This window comes from Ostrea edulis, chromosome 5 (genome assembly GCF_947568905.1).
Source record: "Ostrea edulis chromosome 5, xbOstEdul1.1, whole genome shotgun sequence".
NCBI classification, from domain to species: Eukaryota; Metazoa; Mollusca; class Bivalvia; order Ostreida; family Ostreidae; genus Ostrea; species Ostrea edulis.
The window spans coordinates 15,790,829-15,818,591 of NC_079168.1; the positions used below are offsets into that span (position 1 = coordinate 15,790,829).

A 27,763-nucleotide genomic window follows, 5' to 3' on the forward strand; every position below is an offset into this window, starting at 1 on the left:
ACAATCATAAAATGAGTTACTAATTAAATTTTGTTGTTGTATCAAACACACCCTATTTGCAAATGTTGGACTGCTGCATTGTTTCTGTATAATGGAATTTCCAACTTCAGCAAAAGTTTTCATCACCATCCTTTAATATGATGATAGATATTCCCTTTATCCTGACAGGGCAGGCCTTCATAGCATGTGAACTTGTCACTTTTGCAATGAGTATTGAAACTTAATTATGAAATCAAGAAAGAAATATTCATAATACATCATATCCGTTTTAATCTACATAGTTCATTCTACGTAAAGTATAGATAAATGAACACTAAAATACAAATCTAAAATCCTTAGTTTATTGGCTATTATCATTATGCTAGCAAACATTTCACTGTGCTTATTTTGATGTTTTAAAAATGTCATTTATCATGCTTTGGAAATTAAACAAGTAACACTAAATGCGTGGCATCTGCACATTGAAAACATTAAGACCACATGCTCTGTTCTGAATGTGCGCTGCTCTTAAAATCGAATTCATTATAATGACAACACAATTGTAACACTTTTATAATATGTAAATTGACATCAAATTGAATTTTATTGAATACAAAAAATATCAATAAATCAATCATTTCACCAATATACGTTTTGGTGTATTACATGTAGTACATAAGTTAGGAAAGGAAAAGCAAATAATTTTGTTAATAAACTAATCAATAGATAATCAATAAAATCAATCAGATTGGTAGAAGTTCATGTTTATTTTAATGTACATACATGTATATCATTTCATTTCTACAACTTTGAAAAACTAAAACCAATAATAAATCAATGAAATCATTATGCCAATTGTTTCATTAGTTGTGCAATCTGTTTTGGTGTGTACCAGTATATACAGATATGAAGGGAAAAGAAAATGATTTATTCAATAAACCGATCAATAGATATTAAATAAAACCAATCAGATTAGTGGTAGTTCATGATTATTTTAAAGTGCACATTTACAAAACAACAGAAACATATCATTTATCTGCCTTGACTTTGAAAAACTAAAACCAATGATAAATCATTGAATTCAATAAAAATTTTGAATAATTTTTTTTTTTTTGGTTAAGGCCAAAAAAAATTTTAGAGGCCAAATTTGAGGCCAGGCCAAGCCAATGGGGCCAGGCCAGGTTTCATAGTATGCCAACACCGAGTGCTGATAGTGCTAAAAGGCATATCACGACGGGTGTCACGGAATCAGTCAACACGATAAAGAAGCCTCAGTTGATACGACCTGAGCTTCGCGCCCTGCACAGGTAAAAATTCGCAACTTCTTCCAGCCGATTGCGAACAGTTTGTGTGTAGCCACGTAGCAACATTTTGGCCTGTTCTGCAAATGAGTCAATGATATGATAGGCTTGCCGTCTGCTGCACTTAGTGTCCACTCTTCTATTTGCATCAACATGAAACTTACTCCCATTGGAGGTATTCTCTCGATAACTTTATATTCCATTTAGCTTATGTGCATCTTTTAAATTCATTGCAAAATTAAGCACCAATTTATCATAACAATTCGTAACTTCACAAAAGGAACAATCCACTGACACATCACATCAGCCATCAGTATCACGGTCTTCTGTGGCTATGCGTCGCATTTCAGGCGTATACAGAAACGTAAAAGTGTTGCTATTTCGAAAAAATATCGTGAGCATAATTTGTTGCATTTCTATAAAATGGTTATACCTTTGCGATATTTGGTGTTCAAATTTGATCTATTTATGAAGTTAATTGATCATAAAAGGTAAGATATACCTTTGAAAAAAATATACACAAATTTTCTAACGGATTGTTAGCATCTTTGCCCAGTGTACAAGTTATACTCATTATGATATGTTATTCAATCAATAGGTTGACTTTGGGTACTGAACCACAAGAACACCAAAAATTAAACATGTTTAAGACATGCATTAAAGTTTAGATTTGTTACAGAATTTCACTTTGAAATTTTCCCTCGGCATGTCGCACGTCCACTTTGACTTGATTATAAGATCAGCAGCAATTCTGCCAATTTCATCGCTTGATTTTGCGGCATATCCGTTTCCACCGAGAGCTACAGCTAGAGTAGAAGATATGTGGTCTACGTAAGGCTGTTTCCCTGGCGTCACCATGGTTACACATGCGTCACCATAATGGCTTTCAAATTGGATACCTAAGGAAATATAGCAAGACTTACTATATGTAAAAATTATTAGATATCAATACACTCTTAGATATTTATTACACCAGTTTACTACCACAATATGTAAATCCGTGACCTAGCACGGTGACTTGGTGGTTAGAGCATTTGCCTCGTCACCGCAGCGCCAAACCTTCGACTTAAACACATGTAGGTAGTGACTGCTTCTTTGCCAAACGATCGACATTTAGAAGTGAAAGTCGTGGGTCTTCCGATTGAAACCTTAAAACTTAAATACATTTTCCAAACATTTGAGTTCTATACATAAAATTGTCTGTCGGTCACTTATGATTTGAAGGCAAATAAAACTTCAAATCACTCGCCCTTGATTACAGGTGGCGTGGTGTCTGAAAATGTTTGGATTTTTTATTCAATTTTTTGTCATTATTGATTTATTCAGTCATTGTTTTGCATAATATCCTTACCATTGAATACTGTTTCTACCAATGTGTACAGCTCTCGCTCCAGTTCATCATCCCCACTTCCACAGTACCATTTTCTGACATCTGTCAATTCGAGGCTGCCTTTCAAAATTTCATCCGAGTGTCCAATCTTGACGTAATACTTTCCTAAATATGAAGAAGACATAACTCGAAAATTTACAGATATCTTTTTACTTGGCGTCCGTGATAGACATTTTACTCACCATCTGGATATTTTATCGGAGGCAATAAATAGAAGTGAATGGTCCCACCAGATCCTCTAGGATAAGATTTAGACCACGATCTGCCGCCCTCGCCTTCGTACATGACGATCGGCATATTGCTAAAATATGAAGATAAACTTAATATAACATTTCACAACTTAACAGGTTTACTTTCACAATTTAAAGATTAAATACGTTAAAATTCTTTTAAACAAGTACATCTAAGTGACAATAAACTGTTTACAATGTAAGTGTAGGTCCGCCTAAGAATCGCAACTTTTAAACAGTTTTACTGCCAAGATATTTCTAAAATAAGAACAACTGAATCTTATGTATTACCATAGAGTGCTATATTATGACTACATATATACAAATGAATAGCATATTATCACTAATGAAAACTATGTTTTCCCAGCTCCCCAAATTGGAAGTGCTCCAAATGAAACCTCTTCCCCTTAATGTACGGCATGGTATGGAGGAGAAAGCATGAGCTGGAACATGGACATTATGAACTCCGATAAGCCATATAGGAGAAGTGTTCACAAACTATTTTACACCCTCCATCCCTCTTAGATTCACTATAACTTTAAGGACAACAATTGAATCCTCCTGTCCCTGTAATATGCACATCTGCAAATGGCATTGAAGTATTGTACAAAATATCAAGTCTATCGGATAAGTCATATAGGAGGAGAAGCGTTCACAAGCTATTTTAACATCATCCACCCCTCTTAGATCCACTATAACTTTTAGGACAATGATGGGATCCTCCTGTCCCGAAAATATGCACATCTACAAATGACAATGAAGATCTGTACAAAGTTTCAAATCTATCCGATAAGCCAAATAGGAGGAAAAGTGTTCACAAGTTATTTTACTTTCTCCACCCCTCTTAGATCCACTATAATTTTTAGAAAAACAGTTGGATCCTCCTGTCCCACCAATATGCACATCTACAAGTGGCAATGTTGCATTGTACAAAGTTGTAAGTCTATCTGAAGTCTATCCATATAGGAGGAGAAGCGTTCACAAGATTTTGTGACAGACAGACGGACGGATGGACGGACAGAAAGTACCAAAACAATACGTCTTCCCCTGAAAGAGGAGAGACATAAATATACCAAATATCGTTTGTTAATTAACACAAAATGCTAATGAAGACGTTATACAGATATACCCCAGGCTTTTGGCAGTATTTTCGCTGACAGAGGCAAGTGTAACTGTCTGTGGCATGGACTGATATGATACGGGATTCTTTAAAAGTTTGTGTAATCCCGTGAAAGCATTGGTCGCTAACAAAACCTTTTTTGTCCATATAATTTTCCCTCGTTCGCTCAATAGTTTATATCCCATTTCAAAGTTTTCAATATTTAGCACGATATCACGAATGACGTCACATCCTTGGTTGCTTGCGACTACAATTTGCGCCATTACCATTTTTCTTGGGTTTATGTAGCCAGCATGTCTCTTTTCAAAAATTCCTTCATCGCTGTCTGCGAAATTAAGGTATGGGAATTTGGACTCAAGTTCTTCATTTCCAAGCATTTCGACATTGCTGTAATCTTTGATTGATGATTTTGTCTGTTCAATAAATCGGCCAGTTTTTGTACCAACAGTCAGTGCCCCAACTTCATGATAGAAACGAATTCCTAAAATTCATATCTTTCTTCAATAAATATAATTGAGAGTCAAGTTGAAACGGATTTTTTGAATAAGAAATTTGACTTAAAACAGTCAGCAACAGAATTTTTATAAAATAGAAAAATGTATAATGCTTAATTATGAATGGTAAACATTTGATATATTTAATTTTGGGGAAATAACACATACCCGAAAGATTCTCCAGTTCTCGGTATCTTTCTTCAGACAGTTTGGCCAAATTTGCCCACAATGGATTTGTTGCCGTCGCCCTTGCAATTCTTCCCTCATCATAATGTGTTCCGAAGACTTCGTTCCCGCTATTCGCTTCTCTAACCTATAGATTGGTAAATAATTCGTAATATCCACTGTATTTAATATGTCGGTGTTTTGTCTGCAAATGACATAAGGTAACTATATTATTACTGATATTCAATTACATTAAGTGATATAGACTGAATCTTGTTACATAACCTTGTGCTCATGTTTTTGAGACTGTTTTTAAAAAGTTATTATTTTTGTATATAATTGTATGTATCAAGTGGAAGGCCCTGGGGAAGAATAGTGCATACTGTAATCAGATCACCTTCTTGAAATAAAGTATTATTATTATCATTATTATATACATACATGTACATTCATTGCATGATAGTGAGGGAGATATGAAGATTTATTCACCCAAGAAAAATCATATCCCCCCCCCCCGAGGACAATGCCCGAGGGGAATATGATTTTTCTTGGGTGAATAAATCTTCACATCTCCCAAACATTCATGCAATAAATTGTTTATTATACCGAAAAAAGGGAAGACTACAAAAATTGCGGAAAATTTTTCCAATATCCATCCATTTCATTATATGTAGCTGATCTAGCCTAACAATAGCACGCGCCGTCAACGTATTAGAATATACAAGAAATGAAATAAATACGCGATATGATAAGCTTTTATTTAGTTTCCTTTCCCTCGGCATGATGGTTACTTACACAGTCGGTAATATAGGTATAAAATCCATGATGATAATGTAATTTCATAAAAAGGGCAGGTAGCAATGCAAAATACAATAATAACACAAAATGTAATAAACATAATTATTATATTTTGCGTTATTACACTTGCGTTGATCTTGACACAAAATGTAATAACGGAAAATGTAATAAACGTAATTTATTTCTATCTATTTAAAAAAAAACCAAAACAATGAATACCATGTACACATTAAAAATCTCCAAAATTTATCAAGACAGACACCCATGCAGATTTCATGACTATAAATTTCATCATATATTGAAGTACCATCATGTAATGACGTAGAATCATCATGTAATGTTAAAGTATCATTGTGTAATGTTAAAGTATCAGCATGTAATGTTAAAGTATCATTGTGTAATGTTAAAGTATCATCATGTAATGTTAATGTATCTCCATGTAATGTTAAAGTGTCATCATGTAATGCTAAAGTATCATCATGTAATGCTAAAGTATCATCATGTAATGTTAAAGTATCAAGTATCAGTGTGTAATGTTAAAGTATCAAGTATCAGTGTGTAATGTTAAAGTATCATCATATGATGTTAAAGTTTCATCAATTAATGTTAAAGTATCATCAATTAATGTTAAAGTATCAAGTATCAGCATGTAATGTTAAAGTGTCAGCATGTCATGTTAAAGTATCAGCATGTAATGTTAAAGTATCAGGATGTAATGTTAAAATATCACCATGTAATGTTAAAAGTATCATCATGTAATGTTAAAGTAAGATCATGTAATGTTAAAGTATCTTCATGTAATGTTAAAGTATCATCATGTAATGTTAAAGTATCATCATGTAATGTTAAAGTATCACCATGTAATGTTAAAGTATCAAGTATCAGTGTGTAATGTTAAAGTATCAAGTATCAGTGTGTAATGTTAAAGTATCATCATATAATGTTAAAGTATCATCAATTAATGTTAAAGTATCATCAATTAATGTTAAAGTATCAAGTATCAGCATGTAATGTTAAAGTGTCAGCATGTAATGTTAAAGTATCAATCATGTAATGTTAAAGTATCACCATGTAATGTTAAAGTATCAGTATGTAATGTTAAAGTATCATCAATTAATGTTAAAGTATCACATGTAATGTTAAAGTATCAAAGTGTAATGTTAAAGTATCATCATGTAATGTTAAAGTATCATCAATTAATGTTCAAGTATCATCATGTAATTATCATCATGTAATGTTAAAGTATCAGCATGTAATGTTAAAGTATCAAGTATCAGTGTGTAATGTTAAAGTATCATCATATAATGTTAAAGTATCATCAATTAATGTTAAAGTATCATCAATTAATGTTAAAGTATCATCATGTAATGTTAAAGTATCAGTATGTAATGTTAAAGTATCATCATGAAATGTTAAAGTATCAGCATGTAATGTTAATAACATCATGTAATGTTAAAGTATCAGCATGTAATGTTAAAGTATCAGTATGTAATGCTAAAGTATCAGCATGTAATGTTAAAGTATCAGCATGTAATATAAGTATCATGTAATGTTATAGTATCATCATGTAATATTAAAGTATCATCAATTAATGTTAAAGTATCATCATGTAATGTTAAAGTATCAGTATGTAATGTTAAAGTATCAGCATGTAATGTTAAAGTATCAGCATGTAATGTTAAAGTATCATCATGTAATGTTAAAGTATCAGTATGTAATGTTAAAGTATCAGTATGTAATGTTAAAAGTATCATCATGTAATGTTAAAGTATCATCATGTAATGTTAAAAATATCATCATGTAATGTTAGAAGTATCATCATGTAATGTTAAAGTATCATCATGTAATGTTAAAAATATCATCATGTAATGTTAAAAGTATCATCATGTAATGTTAAAGTATCATCATGTAATGTTAAAGTATCATCATGTAATATTAAAGTATCATCAATTAATGTTAAAGTATCATCATGTAATGTTAAAGTATCAGTATGTAATGTTAAAGTATCAGCATGTAATGTTAGAGTATCAGCATGTAATGTTAAAGTATCAGTATGTAATGTTAAAGTATCATCATGTAATGTTAAAGTATCAGCATGTAATGTTAATAACATCATGTAATGTTAAAGTATCATCATGTAATGTTAAAGTATCAGCATGTAATGTTAGAGTATCAGTATGTAATGTTAAAGTATCAGTATGTAATGTTAAAGTATCAGCATGTAATGTTAAAGTATCATCATGTAATGTTAGAGTATCAGCATGTAATGTTAAAGTATCACCATGTAATGTTAAAGTATCAGTATGTAATGTTAAAGTATCAGTATGTAATGTTAAAAGTATCATCATGTAATGTTAAAGTATCATCATGTAATGTTAAAAGTATCATCATGTAATGTTAAAGTATCAGCATGTAATGTTAAAGCATCGTCATGTAATGTTAAAGTATCAGCATGTAATGTTAAAGTATCAGCATGTAATGTTAAAGTATCATCATGTAATGTTAAAGTATCACCATGTAATGTTAAAGTATCAGTATGTAATGTTAAAGTATCATCAATTAATGTTAAAGTATCACCATGTAATGTTAAAGTATCAAAGTGTAATGTTAAAGTATCATCATGTAATGTTAAAGTGTCAGCATGTAATGTTAAATGTATCAGCGTGTAATGTTAAAGTGTCAGCATGTAATGAAGTATTATCACAAACAAGAATATTATTCACATAAGGCAGTTGTGGCGTTCCATACATAACAGTTAATCTGTACAGGTATCCAAACAGTATATACTTAGTAAATTATACACTACGGTACTGTGACTACGTCACTAATTAATAAGGACACTCACTTTTGGTTCCTGCGGACCAATAAGACATACTTTTACATTTGAATTTGCTGAAGCATGCCGGGCCGCAGCAGATCCTATCATACCCGCCCCAACGATACACAGATCGTACACAGCCATTGTAATGTCGCTGCGGTCAGGGTGATTCTAAAACGCGGAACAAAAAACCGAACGGAATTTAAGCCACACTGCAAACAGATTACTGGTAAAATGGTGATATTTCCTTGGGGCAGATAAGTAGTTTAGTACCAGTCTAATATTTTCCATTTCTCTAAATTACTAGACTGAAAAGAATTAGCATGAATAATGTAGCTAAGATGACACGCACGCACGCACGCACGCACGCACACACGCACACACACACACACACACACACTTTTGCCTCCTAAAGTAATTTTGATTAAACGGTTTTACCATTTCCCGTGGGTAGAACAGCAAATAAATCCTTTCGTTTTACAAAGTTTTTTAATAAATACATTGTACTCTAGTTGTAATAGTAAATCCTCAAGCTTAGACGGCAAATTCAATCTATTACAAATTTCTTCGGTAGTCGTTATTTTGAGGTGTGTTGAATCAACCAGTCAAATAAATACCGATATTTTGGTAAGCTTCGTTCTGACGCTACAAACGTTATCGCGTGTCTTTACCAGACTCTCTGCTCGTCGGAGATCTACGGAGAAAGCAGAGCGTCTGGTTGCACGAGACTACCGCCACTATCAAATGTGGTACCAGCCACCATTGTTCAAAATTGTCGGAAATCCATTGTCATCCTTCATCATGTCCCCCCCCCCCACAAGATCTACTAGAAAGCTCCCAAACCTAGAACCAGCTTGCCAGACAACGGATATACCCGTCTAGGAAGACCTTAAAGGAGCCAGGTTGGGATTTCCACCCAAGTAACCACTTTTTGAAACTATTGGCAATGTAGCAGCATAGCCGATTTCCCCGGAGATAGAACCTAATGAGAGCCGAATGCAATCACAAGAACCTGGGTAAAACGAATTTAACAGTTTACCTTGCAGCAAAGTCAAGCAAGTATTCTCACCGGAACCTGGGTGAAACGGTTTTTAAACTGTTTACCTCGCAGCAAAGTTTGACAAGTATTACTTTGCAGATACCTCTTGCAAACCAATTATCGCAGCAGATAAACTTTTCTTGCAAATAACTGTCAGTAATTCGATATACATATTGGCCATGCTATGTATAAACTCCATTTCATATTTGGTTATATGTTTGAGTCACACCTTTCTAATTGTGGTAACATAAGCACCCGTAACGTATGTTCACGATAACACACGTTCCACTCAACATTTGCAGATAACTACTCTTATCGTTCTATTTCAGTTTTATAGTACTTCAGTATACAGCAGCAATGCTATATTGGCTCACTTGTTAGCAGTCGTTCGTTTATTACATCACTAGGTCATTTATATATTGAGGAAATCAAACTTTCTAGTTCTGTCATTTGGTAAAGTAAAGTATTAGGTAATGTATGTATTGAGGAAACCACCTTTCTAGTTCTGTCAGCTGTTCATGATCACCATAACAACACCCATAAGTTAAGAAATTGGGTATTTGAGGAACATTGGCATGAATTTCATTTACCTGTATCAAACTTGCAATGTACAAGTCCTTTTGTCAGCAGTATTGTGTCAGTTGCAACGTATGCACTTTAACCTTGGCGACGCATATTCACTGTAGTTACCTTTATAGATTTGCAGTTTCCTTTACAAATTGTTTTGATTTATATTGTGTATATGAACGGTAATGGGAATTATTAGGGAAAATACTAGTCTAACGACTTCCCAACAGTAACGTAAGTATTGATCCATAGGGTTTACAGCGCCATTATTACAAATATTCGTAGACCAGCATAATTTTATAGTGTACATCTGACACTTTGTGCTAGACATGTAACCTTTCATTACACATGCTCATGTAGTTCACTTGTTTCCGTGTACCTCGTCAACCTGTAACATCAATTACTCAATTTAGTAAAAGGGTGTAGAGCAATACCGAACACAGCAAACTCCCAGCACATCTTTACTATGTAAGCAGTCATACAGAGTTGTCGAATTTTAAAATCACTGGCATACCCTTGGTCTAACAGAGTCAGAGATTCTGTCAGACCGGACCAAGTTGTGTCACACCAGATACCTGTACTATGTATTGTATGAGCACCAATATGCCTTTTATTGTTTTAACAGCAATGCATCTCCCGCTCATATCCAGTCAAACCTGGTCAGTTTTCCAACCAAGTTGGAACTCAAGAAGACAACGGAAGCCTTTGTAAAAAAAAAATTGAGTGCTCCAGGTTCAGTATTTCTTTTCTTAACAAGTTGTTTGTTTTGCGTCCTGTCTGAATTTCTCCACATACTAGGTGTCGTCTGCTGTGGGTCAGGTACTATCAATTAGACCTGTTCCCTGACCCAGGACCGTAGTAGATTGGGTTCGTTAACGTGCTGACCCTGCCGCAATATGTGACGTCATGTCCAAAGAATCCGTGGCTCTCGCTGCTCAATGCCAAACTTTTGGCGAGGATATTTACATCCTAGGTTGGTGCGGGCGGGGCTCGAACTTGCGGCCTTCCAGTTGCGAGGTGAGCGCTTTACCACGACCGGATTTCTCCAAAATTTATCGGTCACGCGGCCATGTTGTTTGAGTGACCTTTACTGGTACATACCGAACACGATTTCAAAATAATAGTAGTGTCCAATAGTACCAAACGGTCATTCGGACCGGCCTTGCCGACAGGACAGTTTTCAATAACTCTGGTCGGGTTCCTTTCACCATTAAGCATATCGGAGGGTATGGATTCATTTGGCCATCCAAACGTCATGGATTCGGGGTGGGGGGGTGGGGGGGGTATTAGGGGTGGGAAAATATGCCCGGTTAAGCCAAAATCCAGCACATCTTTGTTTGGTATGAAAGGACACATCAGCCTTAGTCTTTTAGAGCATGTATAAAAATACAGGACAAGGTCTCGACGACTCCTAAATACATGCGAGTCACTCGCCTCGCCACATCTAGGTCATCTGGGTGGTTTTCCAATTTATTACATTCCGTCTGAAACAGGCCGGTAAACTTCTTTCATCATGGGGTCCTATCAACACATAACTCTGGCTATCGTACATCACCTTGGAATATATACCCAATAGTCAATGACCCATCTAATTGCAACATTGAAAACATGTCTCAATGCTCAATCAATGTTGCAACCACTTTAACCCTGTTAAAATGGAAAATTTTCTCCAAATGGTAAGTTTAGTCAATTTGTGCCATGGGGCCCATCCAGCAGTCAATTCCACAGGCAACAGTCCATCCTTTTATGTTCCAACACAACTCTAAAAAACAACCTTTACACTTTAAACAGCATACACTTACATACCTCCAGACCGTCACCTGTTCTGACTAGTTCCACAATTGTTCACGTAAACTACTCCATTCAGGGAATTTTAGGGGTCAATTTGCTGTCGGATTTCGGCAGTGTTCACTGTCCGGAGTTGGTCAATTTTCTCCTTTGGGAGAGTAGTTTTCTCCTTTTTGAGAGCAGAGAGTTTCATTTGGCTCGCACGAATTTTTGCCTGTGGCGTGTCTGGGCTGGATCGGGACTTACACTCTCCTATATCCTTGTCATATGATCAAGAATGTCGTAATCCAGGTATTCATTCCGTGTCATCATGTCCAACACATTTGGAACTGTGTTCAATTCTTTCAATTTGTAGATGAAATTTGTCACTTCAAGCTGTAATGTCATGCTTTTTTAATCGTCGAAAAGCAGTCTCAAGTATGCCCAGATTGCTAATTTTTGCACGATGTTACAAACCGCTTCGCACCTTTGGCACTCAGTTTGAGCCTGTGGCTCTCAAATTGCCCGTTATGGGAAATTGGTCTCAAATTTCCCCTTATCAGAAATTGGTAGTAAATAGTTCTTCCCAAAAAATCCCTGCCATTAATTTCTTACAGGGGATAACTATGGCAAGCCCTTTTACTATTTATTCGAAAAATAAGATATCTCTTTAAATTGAAGATAAATTAAAGAGATATCTCTTATTTTAAAGAGATATCTCTTTAAAATGAGAGATATCTTTAAATCTTAAGAGATATCTCTCTAAATAAGAGATATCTCTTTCCCTTAGAGAGATATCTCTTTTACTTTTAGAGATATCTCTTACACTTAAAGATATATCTCTTTCACTTTAAGAGATATCTCTTTCACTTAGAGAGATATCTCTTATACTTTAAGAGATATCTCTTTCACTTAGAGAGATATCTCTTTCACTTAAAGAGATATCTATTTTACTTAGAGAGATATATCTTTCACTTAAAGAGATATCTCTTTCACTTAGAGAGATATCTCTTATACTTTAAGAGATATCTCTTTCACTTAGAGAGATATCTCTTTCACTTAAAGAGACATCTCTTTCACTTAGAGAGATATCTCTTTTACTCTGAAAGATATCTCTTTTACTTTGAGAGATATCTCCTTCACTTAAAGAGATATCTCTCTAAGAATTCCTAGAGAGATATCTCTCAAAGTATAAGAGATATCTCTTTAATCGTTGAAAAAGAGATATCTCTCAAAGAGAAAGAGATATCTCTTTCCAATATTTTTATTAGTTTGGATACTTAAGTAATTCTCCCTAAAACGGAAGCCCGCCAAGGCAAATCTTACCATGATGGCTGGGGTGTTGCTAAAGCATGGAACGGAACGGTTGATTGATTGATTGAATATTGTTTAACGTCCCTCTCGAGAATATTTCACTCATATGGAGACATCACCACTGCCGGTGAAGGGCTGCAAAATTTAGGCCTATGCTCGGCTCTTAGGCCATTGAGCAGGGAGGGATCCTTATCGTACCACACCTGCTGTGACACGGGACCTCGGTTTTTGCGGTCTCATCCGAAAGACCGCCCCATTTAGTCGCCTCTTACGACAAGCAAGGGGGTACTGAGAACCTATTCTAACCCGGATTCCCACGGGACGGAACGGAACGGAAAACGGAAAATATATTATGCAATAATGTTATGAGGAGGTCAACATTTTGCAAAATCAAAAGGCTTATTTTGAACAAGGAATGCAGAAATTACAGAGAGAACAGGAAGTCACCCTCAGAATCCACCATTTCATATTGATACCTCATGCTAATGCATTATTATGTATTTTTACATGGTGTGTTTTGTGGATGAATGTACCAACAGGCGCTTGCTTAATATTTTGCATAGTAAGTTTAATAAAAATATTAAGCAAGTGCCTATTAGCACCATCTTTTTTCCCGGCTTTGTCATCCTCCACCCACCCACCCCCCACCCCCCCACCCCCGATTTTGACAGTATGTTGTTTCACAAATGAAGAAAAAATATATAAGGTAACATATTGAAAAAGACTTGAATTATAATCTATTACTTTATTCTGGCTGGTATGGTAAGAAAAGATTTTATGAGCCCATCCAATGAATAAAAGGTACACCCCCTCCCCCCGAAAACAACATTGTAAAAGATAAAATATTTTTGGGAACAATTTTCCCTAAACATAGCCTTTTTAAATCGAACGTGCTTTTAATCGAACTACATATGTTTAAGATAACTGATTTTGAATTTAGTTCTACACCTGGTACAATATACATTTATGTATCACATCAAATTTTAAAGCGAACGAGTCCGGTGAAGAAAAAAGTTTTGCCTCATTTGGGATGAATCTATGTGAAAGTTCGTACATTTACCGATGTCCTGCGGATTAGTGTTGAAACTGAAGAGATACAGCAGGATAGAAAGATTGAAACAAAACCAATGTTAACTAGGGTGAAGTTTACGATCAATAGTACGAGGAATTAACAGATTTATTTCATAATATATGAAATAGCTAAAAAGCTAACACTAAATGTCCAAGACATGGTGTTATGTCGATATCGTCGATATCGATGATATCGAATCGATGTCGAATCAATATTGTTAAACAATTCGTTATGACTCTCCTAGCTACTATATTTCTTTACACTTGTGTATAAATTTCGCTATGTTGCACTAAATGAGTTCCCCTTAATGTCGATATCGTCGATATCGAATCGTTACCGTTTCAAGATTTTGTTGTGACATTCTACCAACTATATTTCTTCATTGTTGTTTGTCTGTTTATAAATTTAACACTGACTGAGATTCCCTTGTTGTCGATATCGACGATATCGTGTCGATATCGAATCATGATTGTAAAACAAATGGTTGTGCATGTCCTTACCTGCATCATTCTGATAGTTGTGCAGATGTTTAGGTAATTTGCATTAACAAAGTATCCCTTGCTGTCGATATCGACGATATCATGTCGATATCGAACCATGATATTTATAAGTTTTTGTGACCATCCTTGCCACTGTTTTTTTTTTTTATAGATGTGCATGTGTTTAAGCATTCTAAATTGATTAAGTTTCTATTACTGTTGATATCGTCGATATCGAATCAGGATTGGTAAGCAGTTGGTTGTGAAGTTTTTTGCTACTGTCCTTCTTTAAACTTGTACTTATAATTATAAATACATTGTTTGGAGTTAAATCTAAACATCTGCATGAACCTCGGGCAGAATTCTTAATAAATTCACGAAACACGATCGATATCGATACAATATCGGAACAGTTTTGTCGATATCGACGATATCGATAAAGTACCCAGCGTCATTTATGATGATTGACTTCAACAACAAAATCCATACAACTATCGATATCGATACGATATTGCCGATATCGACATGATAGTTAGTCTGTGGTAAATTTTCAATATTAATTATTTCACAAATCTCAGTCAATTACAAAAAGTCCATGGGGTTGATATCGAAACGATATCGACACGATATTGTCGATGTCGTCGATATCGACATTACACTCGGTCTTGGACATGTATGAGAATTTATGCTTGAATGGAATTAAAAGTCATCTCATTATTAATCCAAATGTTAAGCTATACAAGTATTTAGTCTAAACATTAACTGCCAAAAGTCCTCCCTATTTAGGATTGGAGTGCTGCGGTTACTAAGTCTCCTGTTAGTTAAAAAATGATAAATCAGACAAAAGATGTTTAACTTGTTGACAAAATAAGATCATGAATTATTATTGTTTTATAAATATCACACTCCTTGTTGTAAGTACACGACGTTTTGCCACCCGGAGGAGGGGGGGGGGGGGGAGGGGTGTAGTACACGTGTGTTCTGTTCATTCTCTACCCATAGGTGTCACTGCTCGCTAACACCTCTGTCATTGCCGAAATTTCGAAATTCTTGTAAAATGCCTTGTAAATTTTTATACTAACGTTTAACTAAATTCGATTAATCAATTTATGATGCAAAATTTTAAGATAAAGTTGTTTTATTGCTTGTAAACAATTCCAAAATTGTTGATTTTAATCAAAAGGACACCCCCCCCCCCATTTTTACCGTTATCTAATCTACATTAATCATTCTAATTATTGAATTCCGTTCCGTTTCGTTTTCCGTTCCGCGTTATAGCAACACCCTGATGGCTGCAATCCCGTGGGAAGATTTTGTCTTTTACCGCATGTGAAATGTATACATGTACAGGTAACAAAATACAAAGACAATAAATTGATGAAATATGCGAGCTAGACAAGATTTCGCCTCTCGGCAACTTGATGTTACCCCAACCACCTCTTCAACCTTTCCCGCCATTTGTACACTAGAAGTATTTTGCTTGGTTAAAAAATAGGGTTACATCATTTCAATGACAATGCAACAGGGAGAAGTCATTGTGATCACCGGCGGAAAAATATAAAGAGATATCTCTTTAGATTAAAGAGATATCTCTTTGAAAATTTAAAGAGATATCTCTTTTTACATCGATAGAGAGATATCTCTTTACGCTAGAGATATATCTCTTTCTCTCTGAGAGATATCTCTCTAGCTTTGAGAGATATATCTCAAAGAGAAAGAGATATCTCACAAGCGTAAAGAGATATCTCTTTAAGCAAAAGACATATCTCTTTTGTTTAAAGAGATATCTCTTTTGCTTAAAGAGATATCTCCCTAACGTAAAAAGACATCTCTCTAACTTACAGAGATATCTCTTTAACCAATAAAGATATTTCTCTTATTTAAAGAGATATCTTATGTTACGAATAAATAGTAAAAGGACTTGCCATAGATAACCTACATCTAAAAGATGATTTTTTATGTGAGGTGATGGCAGAACATTATAAATTATCAATGTTTGGTTGGGTCTGGGGGATTTTAGAGGTATTTTGGGACATTTCTGGTCTGTGTTTCCCTATCTGTCAATCCTGACGGAGGGCAGGTGTTGTGTATTGGGGGAAGAATAAAGCCTCAGGTGTTGCTCATTGGGGAAAGTATACCCCTCATGTAATGTAATATTGGGGTCCACAAGTGTCTGCCAGACTAGGCCCCCTTCCACCTCTTTTAAAAAGAGGGGATGCTTTTCTTGGAGTACTCAGTGTCAGCAGTACTATCAACCAGGGAGCAATCTTTGGGAAACAGGGTAAACAGATATGTCAACCATTCAACCCCTGTCCAGATGTTGTTGTCTAATAAGATTTTTAAATGACTCGACTTTTCTTGATTATCGCCCCTTTGAAGGGGAAATGGCCCTTCATTTGAACAAACTTGAATTCCTTCACCCAAGGATGATTTGTGCCAAGTTTGAAATTGGCCCAGTGTTTCTAGAGAAGATGAAAATGCAAAACCTTATTTAGCGCCGACGACGACGAGAACAGACGCCGGACAATTAGCAAAAAAGCTCACCTGAGCCTTCGCCTCTGGTGAGCTAAGAAAACCCGTTCACACATGTACTTGGTGTCATATTTTTTACAAACATAATGTATGTTTTCATCAATACACATATGTATATCTCGCATTAGGAAGACCTCTGAAACGAACATACATGTATACCATATACACGTAGTATCACGAGAACAAGATTTCAAATCTTGTATTTCCAGGTTGGTTTCTGCAATATCTTGGTCGTGCAGACGCACCATATCTGCCAGCTTGAATCATTATATGTTCAAACATTTACACACATTTTTACACGGATTTTAGAATGAATGGAAGAGAGATGAGAGGTCAACCCTTTTAGTGTTGACATCAACATTTCGGTTCAAATCCTTAAGGTTATAGATAGTTTCGTTTAAAGTCAGCATTTCGCAATTCTATGGTCGTTATAACGATCTAGTTTGCCAATACAACATGTCATTGGGTCAAATGCCGTCTGACGTGCTTCATACCGATTATTAGGTCGTTCTTGGCACACTGGTTTTGACTACGGATAACTCCGTTTACCTGATAAAAATATAGGGCTCACGGCGGTTGTGACCGGTCGACAGGGAATGTCTACTCCTCCTTGGCACCTGATCCCACCTCTGGTATATCCAGGGGTCCGTGTTTACCCAACTCTTTATTTTGTATTGCTTATAGGAGTTATGAGATTGATCACTGCTCGTTATCTTCACCTTTCATAGAGCTATCAATTAAGAGTAATTTTTACGATTTTGTACCAGTACTAGTATCCAGTTTCTTGCATTCGGAATTAGAATTTTAACGTCGCCCTAAGTGTACCAGTATATAGAGTGGACAGTCGAATCACGTGATGTATTTCGGCTTTTCCCCTAGACTGGCGGAGAAACAAATACTCTGGATATATCATATTTTCACACTTGTTTTGTGTTTCAGTGGATTTAGTTTTTACTCCTTATTTTGTTTCTTGTATGCTGTTTTATGTCTAATTCGAGGAGAATTTCATACGCACATAGAAACGTTACCAGCTATAAGTGAAGTGCCACAAGGCCGTAACAATGAGGATTCGAACACAGGAACTGCGAGGCGAGCATCCTAAGAACTAGGCTTCCACGGTTGCTCTCTTTCCTATTTCAGGTAATCAACTTCTTCGGTCAGATCTGCTTTATCCTGACTACTTAAACTGATCTTGTCAGAACTATTACACTGAATACAAATCCCCATGCCGTGTGTTGTTGAACGATTGAAATGTCTGTAGCATATTTTAACGTCCAGGAAAACATTTTTGGTTGGGAGACAACTCTGATTGATTCATTTTAAAAATCAATATTCTGAAATTGCTAAATGTCCCCGGTGTAACTGTATAAGTGTTTTACACTCTGATTTGAAATGTAGAAATATTCCATAATCACCTGCATATGGTGATGATGTCTTTCAAATGATTCGATACGCAATGGCTTGTTCTGCGTATAATAGATTTTTAAAACGAGGAAGACTACAGACAAATAAATTGATGTTGCAGTCGTTTCAACAGTCTTGTTTGAAGTCAGCATTTCGCAAATTCTAAGGCCGTTATAATGATCTTATTTGCAAATACAATCTGTCATTGGCTAAGATGCTCTCTGACGTGTTTCTTTTCGATTGTTTAACCGTTCTTTACATACTGATTTGACTATGGACTACTTTGTTTACCTGACAGAGAACTCAAGGTGGGTGTGTCGGGTAAACAAGGAATACTAACTTCTCTTAGGCACTTGACCCACCTCTGGTGTTTCCAGGGGTCAGTGTTTGTCCTACTCACAATTTTGTATTTTTTATATTAGAATTTTTGAGACTGATAACTGTTCGTTACCTTAACTTTTTCATTTTCATTTGTTATGAAAATATTATATATATATATATATATATATATATATATATATATATATATATGCAAGGTGAAGATAACGAACAGTGATCAATCTCATAACTCCTACAAGCAATATATGTATAATGAAAATTGAACTCCTGGAGAAATTTGTTTTTACTGAATCTTCGTGTTTCTATCTAATAAGTAAGAATGTTTTTCTATACAATGTACCTAAATTGTAATATATGCGCCATAAACACAAATATAAACACAAATATTATAAATGGGTTGGCACAAATTCACAAACCGATATATATATAATTCACTGAGTAAATTCTCTGTTCTTTGTTATCTACAAATCGCCACTGGCACGGGGGAATGATGGATTACAAAATCACTGACACTGCCAAGAAATGTTCGTCTGATTTTACCCAGCCCACGTGATCCCATAACGATCAATGTTGCGTTGACCTCACTGGCTTTGGTAATGATGGCGTTTCCAGGATTCCCCTCTAGTCGAATTACTTCCCCTTCCACCTGATGAGAAAAGACAATTCACCGTCATGTACTTCAAACTTTCTACATTGATTTTATTTTTAAATATCTTGTTGCCTTAACAGTGGAACCCCATCTCATCACAGTATCATAAAAAGATGAAAATAACGACCAGTGATCAATCTCATAACTCCTGTAAGGAATAAAAATTAAGTGTTGGCAAGCACGGACCCCTGCACACCAAATGCGGGATCAGGTACCTAGGAGGAATAAGCGGTCACATCCTCCATTAGCCCTATATCTCGATCAGGTAAACGGGGTAATCCGTAGTCAAATCAGGGTGTAAAGAACGGGCTAACAATTGGTATGAAACATGCCACACAGCATTTGACCCAGTGAAAGGATGTATTGACAAACTAGATTGTTATAACGACCACAACATTTGCGAAATACTGACTTTAATTGTTCAAACCCCTGTAGCATCAACTTGTCAGTAGCCTGTCTCAATTTGAAAAGTGATCATACGCAAAACAAGCTCTTGTGCATAAAAGATATAAGCACCATAATATGCAGATGATAATGGAATATTACACATAACTAGGAGAAGTTGATGATGGAGAAACTGAATTCATAAAGTTCATTTGTTAGTATGCCGTATAACATCTATGTTCAATAAAATATTTAAGTACGAAGCAGATGTGGAAGATTGTGATGTGTTTTATTTCGATTTCATTGTGATATATGGAATCGCACATGAATGAAAATTAGTAATGTTAATAGATAAAACGTCGTCAATATATCTAAATGTCAAGTTGAAGGCCAAAACAAGATATTTGTTCTCCTTCAGAAACTAGTGAATAAATTCTGCCTTATAAGAATATAAAAACAGGTCAGCTAACAAAGGAGCACAATTCGTGTCCATAGAAATTCAACCAGACTGTTTGAAGATCTGATCATCAAAGACTACGAAGATATTGTCAATGAGAAACTCCAGAATATTTTTTATATCATCTGGGGACACTGTTCGTTATCTTCACCTTGCATTTGTAACTTTTCCGATATACTCAAAAATAACTTTTATGAACGAATTACATGTACTATGATGCATAGTCCTTTTTGGCTTTTATCAATGCAATTTGTATACCTGGTGGGACATAAGGAGAGTCTCTATATTGTCCAGTACAGACAAAATCCGCTTCTCATCTTCCGTTATCAATCCCTCGATGACGTCGAATCCAACTTGTGTAATTGATAGAACTACAATTAAAGTAACACTGCAAATGTACCGGTATTTCAATGAAAGAATACGAATACAGTGTAAAGGAACTTACCGCCCATGTCAGCTTCAATGTATTCAGCGCAGTAGGCAGCTATTATATAATTGTTAGTAGTGTGTATTTTCTCCACATATTCTAGATGAAAAATAAATCAAATGAACTAATCAGTGGTAATTAGCACCTACGATTAATGATAAATGCCATAAACAGTTAGTTTGATTTTGAATAATTATATATTCCTCGCTATGATTTCTTTCCACACATAAAAAACATGAAAACGTAAATTTTCCTAGATGGTGAATACCGGGGTTCTACGAATTATATCATAATACTCGACATATATTTCTTTTTGCTATTGCAGTTGCAAATCGTTATACATTGTATTTGTTATTTGGAGGGATACTTGTGGAGATGAGTATTTTTTATACAAGGGAGTACCAATTATACTCGAAATTATTTTGCTTGTTCTATTCTGTGGATCGAAGAATCAGATTTCGTGGTGCTCAACTTTCCTGTATTTCATGGCTACTCCTATCCCACAAAATTCAAAACACAACGAATAAACAATGTTTGATGTATCTTTCAATGTATAAAAACTATATAGATCTACAAAATCACATCCCTGCGAAACTGAAAACGCTTGGCACTCCACGACAATTGACTCCCACGAATTTAAATAAGAAAAAATAACAATGAACAAAAACTGTTAACAAATGTATTCGTTATAACATTTCATATTTCATAATCCATTAATGTTAACGTCCAATAACGTCAATTTCAACACACTCGAAAGACACTGGTATTCGAACTTGAATTATCAAAGTTGATAACGCGTGTGACCACCATTTGCACTCACGCATGCTTGACAACGGTGCCTCATTGATGCCACTAAAGTGTTCAGAAATGCTTGAGGGATGTTGTTCCAGATGTTGGTTAAAGCCTGGCCTAAATCAGCCAATGTCACTGGCTGATTTGGTAAACGGCGTGGACGTCGTTCCATTTCATCCCAGACGTGCTCGATCGGCGATAAATTGGGGGAAACAGCTGGCCAAGGCAAGACAGCGACATTCTGTTGAAGAAAAAAGTCCCTGACTACACGTGCAACATGTGGCTTTGCGTTGTCTTGCTACAGAGTGATGTGATTTTGCTGTCTCTGTATGTAGGATATCACATGGCGCTGAATAATTTCGTCTCGATAGCGTACGCCGGTGAGATTTCCATTGACAATTGGTAGAGGGGTCCTTCCACGTGCTGTTATTTCAGCCCACACCATAACGCTACCTCCACCGAATTGTCGACGTTGCACAACACAAGCGTCCTTGTACCGTTCCCCAACGCGACGATAAACTCTACAACGACCGTCACTGCTATCCAAATGAAATCTGTATTCACCAGTGAACAGAATATTGGCCCAGTCCTGTATTCTGAATCGCAAATGTCGTCTGTACTACGCTAGTCTAGCGATACGATGACGTTGAAGCAGTATTGGGCGCACCGCTGGACGTCTTGGTCTGATGTTGTGCTCGCGCAGACGATTACACACAGTTCTTGGAATGATTGGTCGAAGTCCAAGAATGTTACGAGCAGTCAAACTTGCTGTCTGGAAACGATTTCTCAGGTGCACAAGTCTAATGTGGTTGTCGACGCGACGTCACACGAGGACGCCCAGAACGTGGTCGATGCCGAGTGTTACCAGATTGTTGGAAACGTCTCCATAATGACTGGATGGTGTTCCGATGAACTCCAAAGTGTCTTGCTACGATATTTCTGCCATTCCAGCTTGAAGCATCCCAACAGCACGATTACGTTGGTTTTCGCTGAGTCGTGGCATGACAGAAGGATAAATTTTGTCAAAACTAAAGTGCTTTCCTTAAGGAATGGTGTCCAAACAAACCTTTTACACTTCTAACTCCAAACAGTATTGGCCAGTAAAACTCGTGCGTACGAACACTTCAATAAACAACATGTATTCACTAACCATGAACAAGTCAGTGCATCTGAGTCGTTTACAATCCGATATTGTTCAAAAACATCACCTTTGTCGATTGTTTAGATTTTATAAATATAAACAATGAATATAGAAAAATTATACTAAATTTTATAATGCAAAGTTTCTTTTTTCCGCTAGTATATATACTCTATCTATATAGTACATTGTTATTACTTTTTCTTTTTGATAAGTCAATGTTTGATTGAATTGCTTACACTTACAATATGATGAGTTATTACAGGCAAGGAAAATGCAGTGCAAGCTGTCTAGCATCGTAATCAGCTTACCGCTAAGAAGAACTTATAGCAAGTACTCACGCTTAAAAGCGAATACAGACTCTTTGCTGTCATCCATGGCTATCAGGACGTTCTTCATTTTGATTTTGTAACTGATGTAACACAGTGTAACACAGTTACGTGTTATCTATTGAAACATCAGAGTACACAACTTGTAGGATACCAGGTAATTACAGCCTATCTACATCTTATCTCACGATCAGTGCTCTTTGTTGGTCAATTCCAGATTTAAAATAACTTTATCATTAAAACACACAGACTATTATAGTTAGAACTGATGCAAGTCAGTTAACCTTAAGTAAATCAATAGCCCAATATTTCAAAGTCCATGGCGCTGAATGTAGGTGAGAAGGGCTAGAAATACGAATTTAACTGTCTGACCAATGTTTTACAAAGGGACAAATCCAGAATTTTTCAAAAAGGGGGATCCAAGTTTTGTACCTCTTCCACCCAAAAGTACAATAGTAGAACCCATTTGAAAGGTAGACCATATACCATATTTGGTAAAATCTTCAATCAAAGGATTGTTTAGATAAAACTCTTATGCTCTAAGTGTGTGTGTGCAATGAAATTCTTACACCATGGATGTTAAGTTAGTTGTTTAAAATGATGTGTTTTTCCTGATTTCTCTGTTCCAAAATCAGATATAAAGTATACTAGTTTGATAATAATCATCCATGCCAATTGCCTTCGCAGTTCTTTTGTGAAGTCAATACCAAATCGTTTTATATGGTATTTCCCGTTACGATGGAATATACTGCACTTCATGGTTGAATTTTTGAATTTGTAAAATAAATGAGAATGCGAACGTCCTTGTTTTTTGTTTTGTTTTTTGTTTTTGCAATGAAATAAGCAAAACAGTAGATTTACCATATTTAATTCAATTTTAACAAATCTAACACAACCCAGTACAGCTTGTTGAATTGAAAAAATTGACACCTAATATTAGAATATTCAATTAACGACTTTCATGCAATAAATCACATACTACAATCCACAATACTTTGAAATATATTGTACATTGCATGATATAAACAAAACAAATATCCAAAATGTTGCAATATTCATAACAAAAAAGCAATCTGTTTACTATTTTTGCAGAGGATAGTACATGTAACATGTTCAATTAAAAAGAATGTTATACAGAATCGCATCCCATTCTACAAATCATAACTGGTATGTGGGAATGGTGAAGTATGAACTCACTGACGCTACCTAAAATAGTTCGCCTTATAGTACCTAAACCACGTGACCCCATCACAATCAGCGACGCACTTATTTCTTCTGCTTTTGATATTATTGCGACTTCAGGTTTTCCCTCAAGTCTAATGACTTCACCGATCACCTTGTAAAGATAAAATAATGCACGTACTGTCGATATGATACGAAGAAAAAACCTTAAAAAGTAACATATGCTAAATAGTTTCAACAATCTTGCCTTATTCAAAATCTGACAAAACGTGTCAGTTTCTATCGTTGTTTTGAATGTAAAAATAACATACACCATACCTGATTTTCTGTTAGGAGAGTCTGCACTTTATCGAGAACAGACGTAATACACGCTTCGTCCTTTTGCATCATGGCTTTTACATCCTCTGCATCTTTTGCCGTGATTATCAATTCTGTTTAAGTAGCACAATATTTGTCTGTTAATCAATATACATTGTATTTAAATTTAATTTTGTGTGGAATGTGTTAATGGTAAGTGAATGATCTAGGAACCTTGAACTCTGTTGCAACTAAATTAGTTATGTATACTAATTCATTACACGTTCTTATTTGAGTTTTTTTTATCTGTGTAAATATATGCATTAAACACACAGTGAATCGTCTTATCGATGCCGAGAAACAATACCGTAACAAGCAACAGAGCAGCCATCTATACGATAGGCACAACAATTCAAAAGGAAGGGTGTTGACGAATCTCGTCGATATTTGTCGCACGTGAATATAAGATAGTTTACAATACATGTACATAAAATCACAATGAAATTTTGTGTGTAAGTACTCTTGATTCGGCTTAAAATTACAAACCTCCCCCAACTGAATGAACTGAATTGTTCACCTTCAGGATCTGTTATACTGTAGTGGACACAATAGACAGCTGTCACGTGTTTGTCGTGGTCGTGAATTTTCTCCACGTATTCTAGAAATAAGAAAAAGAAAAGAACATTGGAAGATAAAGAATTTAAAAAAATTGCATGAATATGGTTATTCTGATAGTGTTCCCATTTTACACACTATATAATACAGCAAATCTGAAAGTGAAAAATGTTTTGGTTACAATAAAAATTCGAATAATCATGAAGAACTCTTTGATCTTGTACTCACGTTTGAGGGCAAATAAAGATTCCTTACTACCATCCATAGCAATCAGAACTTTCTTCATTTCTGTTTAATTCAATTACGACTCACAAAAACGCTGTTTATCTGTTATCTTGTGACACAATTTGTTATGAATGTTATTTAGAACAAATCTTAACTGCAGTGACGCATATTGTTTTGTATTCATTATCTGTAGTAATGTATCTCTGTTAACACCTCCAGTTTACGGGGGAGAAAAACAATTTCCGTCCAGAAACAGGGTCATTGATGATGGCTGAAATTTTAGAGATCAAGAAATTTACATAGAGCGGTACCTGTTAGTTTAAATTTATTCTGTTATGGATCAGAATTAGCCTCGAAATGCCAGCAAAAATCAATAACAACTATTCAAAGATTTAATGATTTATTTATAACTATTCACAGTAAAATATGTCAATAAAATAATACGAAGTTACAGTAATTAAAGTTCATAAAGCAGTGTCCATCCTTTGTTCTACAGCGGGGTTGATAACTCACTTGCTGTGGCCTTCAACTCGACATTTAGATATATCGACGACGTTTTATCTATTAACTATATACCGGTACGTCAATTCGCTATATCCCAGTGAAATCGAAAGAAAAGACACCACAGAGTCCTCCACATCTGCTTCGTACTTAGATGTTATATTGAAAATGGATATTAACGGCAAACTAACAACTCAACTTTATGACAAACAGTATGACTTCGGCTTCTCCATTGTTAATTTCCCATATTTATGTAGCAATATTCCATTATCACCTGCATATGGTTTTTATGTCTCTCAACTGATTCGATACGCAAGAGCTTGTTCTTCGTACGGTCAGTTTTTAAATCATGACAGGCTACTGAAAAACAAGTTGATGTTACAGGGGTTTCAACAGTCTTGTTTAAAGTCAGCATTTCGCCAATTCTATGGACGTTATAACGATCTAGTTTGCCAATACAACCTGTCATTGGGTCAAATGCTGTCTGACGTGTTTCATACCGATTGTTAGGCCGTTCATGGCACACTGATTTTGACTGCGGATTACTCCGTTTGCCTGATCAGGATATAAGACTTACAGCGGATGTGACCTGTCGACAGTGGATGCTTACTCCTCCTAGGCACCTGATCCCACCCCTGGTATATCCAGGAGTCCATCTTTGTCCAACTCTTTATTTTGTATTCCTTGTAGGAGTTATGAGATTGATCACTGTTCGTTATCTTCACCTTTCTTATAACACTGTCTAAATCGCCGTTAAGTCTAATCCCCAGTAAAGTAATATCCAATGTAATTCTACAGAGTGCTGCTTACCACAGAATATTTATTTACAGTATAATTATGATAAAACAAACTTTTAGAAAATTGTATTTCTAGAAAGGACACGGTGATAGTAAACAGATTTATATGAAACTTCCAGAGGCGTAAAACCAGGTCAAATGTGTCAGTAAACTAAGCAAAGTACGCATGTACTTCACAACATATATTTTGAAAGTTTGTTAATATTCAGTAATCAAGTTTACAGTGTCTGGAATGTACCACATGATTCATTAATTTCCTTGTGTAATGGAATTAATAATAATAATAATGTCCTTTATCTAAACAGGATAGCACAATTAGTTTAAAACTAGTTTACATTGTGGTCCTGAAAACATATATACAGACAGCAGTATTATACAGATACAATATAAAATAGTATATGAAGGTATGTTGTATACATACATGTATGCTATTTACATATTTAAAACTGAAAATAAAACAAAATAAATAAATAAACAAATAAAACTGAAAATAATCAAAAACAAATCTATATGGTTTTAATTTCCCGAATGAATTTCAAAGATAAGTGGATTTAAAAGTTTCCAATGTTGGGTAATATTTTAAAAATTCTGGCATATTATTCCATAACTGCGAACCGTAAATTGTAAAAGATCTTCTAAAATATTGTGTCTTTGCTCTCTGGATATATAATGAATTACTTTGACTTAATCTGGAAGATCTACTGCTAATTTCATGAACATACTGAAAAACATCTAAATAATCGGGGGTTAGATTATGTAAAACTTTGAAGACAAGAATGATAGTTCTATATACAAAATAGTCTGATAGAGGCATCCATCTAAGTTGCTGCATCATTTCTGCATCAATTCGATCTCAATATTAATTGTCTAATTTAACAAATATTTCGGTGTTCTCTAATTAGAGATATCCTTCTATCTCCTGTGTATTTCAGTAACTGACACATGTAATAACTGTGTATCAAGATCAGTGTCCTTACAGACCCCGGACAATCCATTTAAATAACACCTATGCTGAAAAGACCATGCCTACTTAACCGTACGGGAATTAAAATGAGTCTTCAAAGATTATGAAAAGGTTATTAAAGCAGTTTCCCCCAAATGCCGTTTAAGCTTTGACTTGGCTGCGGTGTTGTACAGGGGCCAAAAATCATAAATAAATAAA

At 35.3% G+C, this 27,763-nt stretch overlaps 3 protein-coding genes across 4 annotated transcripts; all 3 read right to left on the bottom strand.

The window, feature by feature from the left end:
- Positions 1-246: 246 nt before the first annotated feature.
- Positions 247-8,475, bottom strand: LOC125648830 (N-methyl-L-tryptophan oxidase-like). The gene is made up of 6 exons (XM_048875824.2): positions 8,323-8,475; positions 4,683-4,827; positions 4,030-4,501; positions 2,853-2,971; positions 2,632-2,775; positions 247-2,179 (listed from the first exon to the last, which is right to left on the bottom strand). The coding sequence occupies exons 1-6, from the start codon at positions 8,437-8,439 to the stop codon at positions 1,938-1,940; spliced, it is 1,239 nt and encodes a 412-aa protein (XP_048731781.2). The 5' UTR covers positions 8,440-8,475; the 3' UTR covers positions 247-1,937.
- Positions 8,476-19,073: 10,598 nt separating this feature from the next.
- Positions 19,074-23,206, bottom strand: LOC125648841 (putative universal stress protein SAUSA300_1656). 2 transcript variants are annotated; one of them, XM_048875839.2, is made up of 4 exons: positions 22,997-23,200; positions 20,744-20,824; positions 20,557-20,669; positions 19,074-19,454 (listed from the first exon to the last, which is right to left on the bottom strand). In XM_048875839.2, the coding sequence occupies exons 1-4, from the start codon at positions 23,052-23,054 to the stop codon at positions 19,266-19,268; spliced, it is 441 nt and encodes a 146-aa protein (XP_048731796.1). In that variant the 5' UTR covers positions 23,055-23,200; the 3' UTR covers positions 19,074-19,265. The 2 variants fall into 2 exon arrangements, with proteins under 2 accessions (XP_048731796.1, XP_048731797.1); XM_048875840.2 differs by lacking the exon at positions 20,744-20,824 and having other exon boundaries at positions 22,997-23,206.
- A 629-nt stretch (positions 23,207-23,835) lies between these two features.
- Positions 23,836-25,608, bottom strand: LOC125648837 (stress response protein NhaX-like). The gene is made up of 4 exons (XM_048875833.2): positions 25,307-25,608; positions 25,041-25,121; positions 24,485-24,597; positions 23,836-24,320 (listed from the first exon to the last, which is right to left on the bottom strand). Exons 1-4 carry the CDS (start codon positions 25,362-25,364, stop codon positions 24,114-24,116), a joined length of 459 nt encoding a protein of 152 aa, XP_048731790.2. The 5' UTR covers positions 25,365-25,608; the 3' UTR covers positions 23,836-24,113.
- Positions 25,609-27,763: the final 2,155 nt, after the last annotated feature.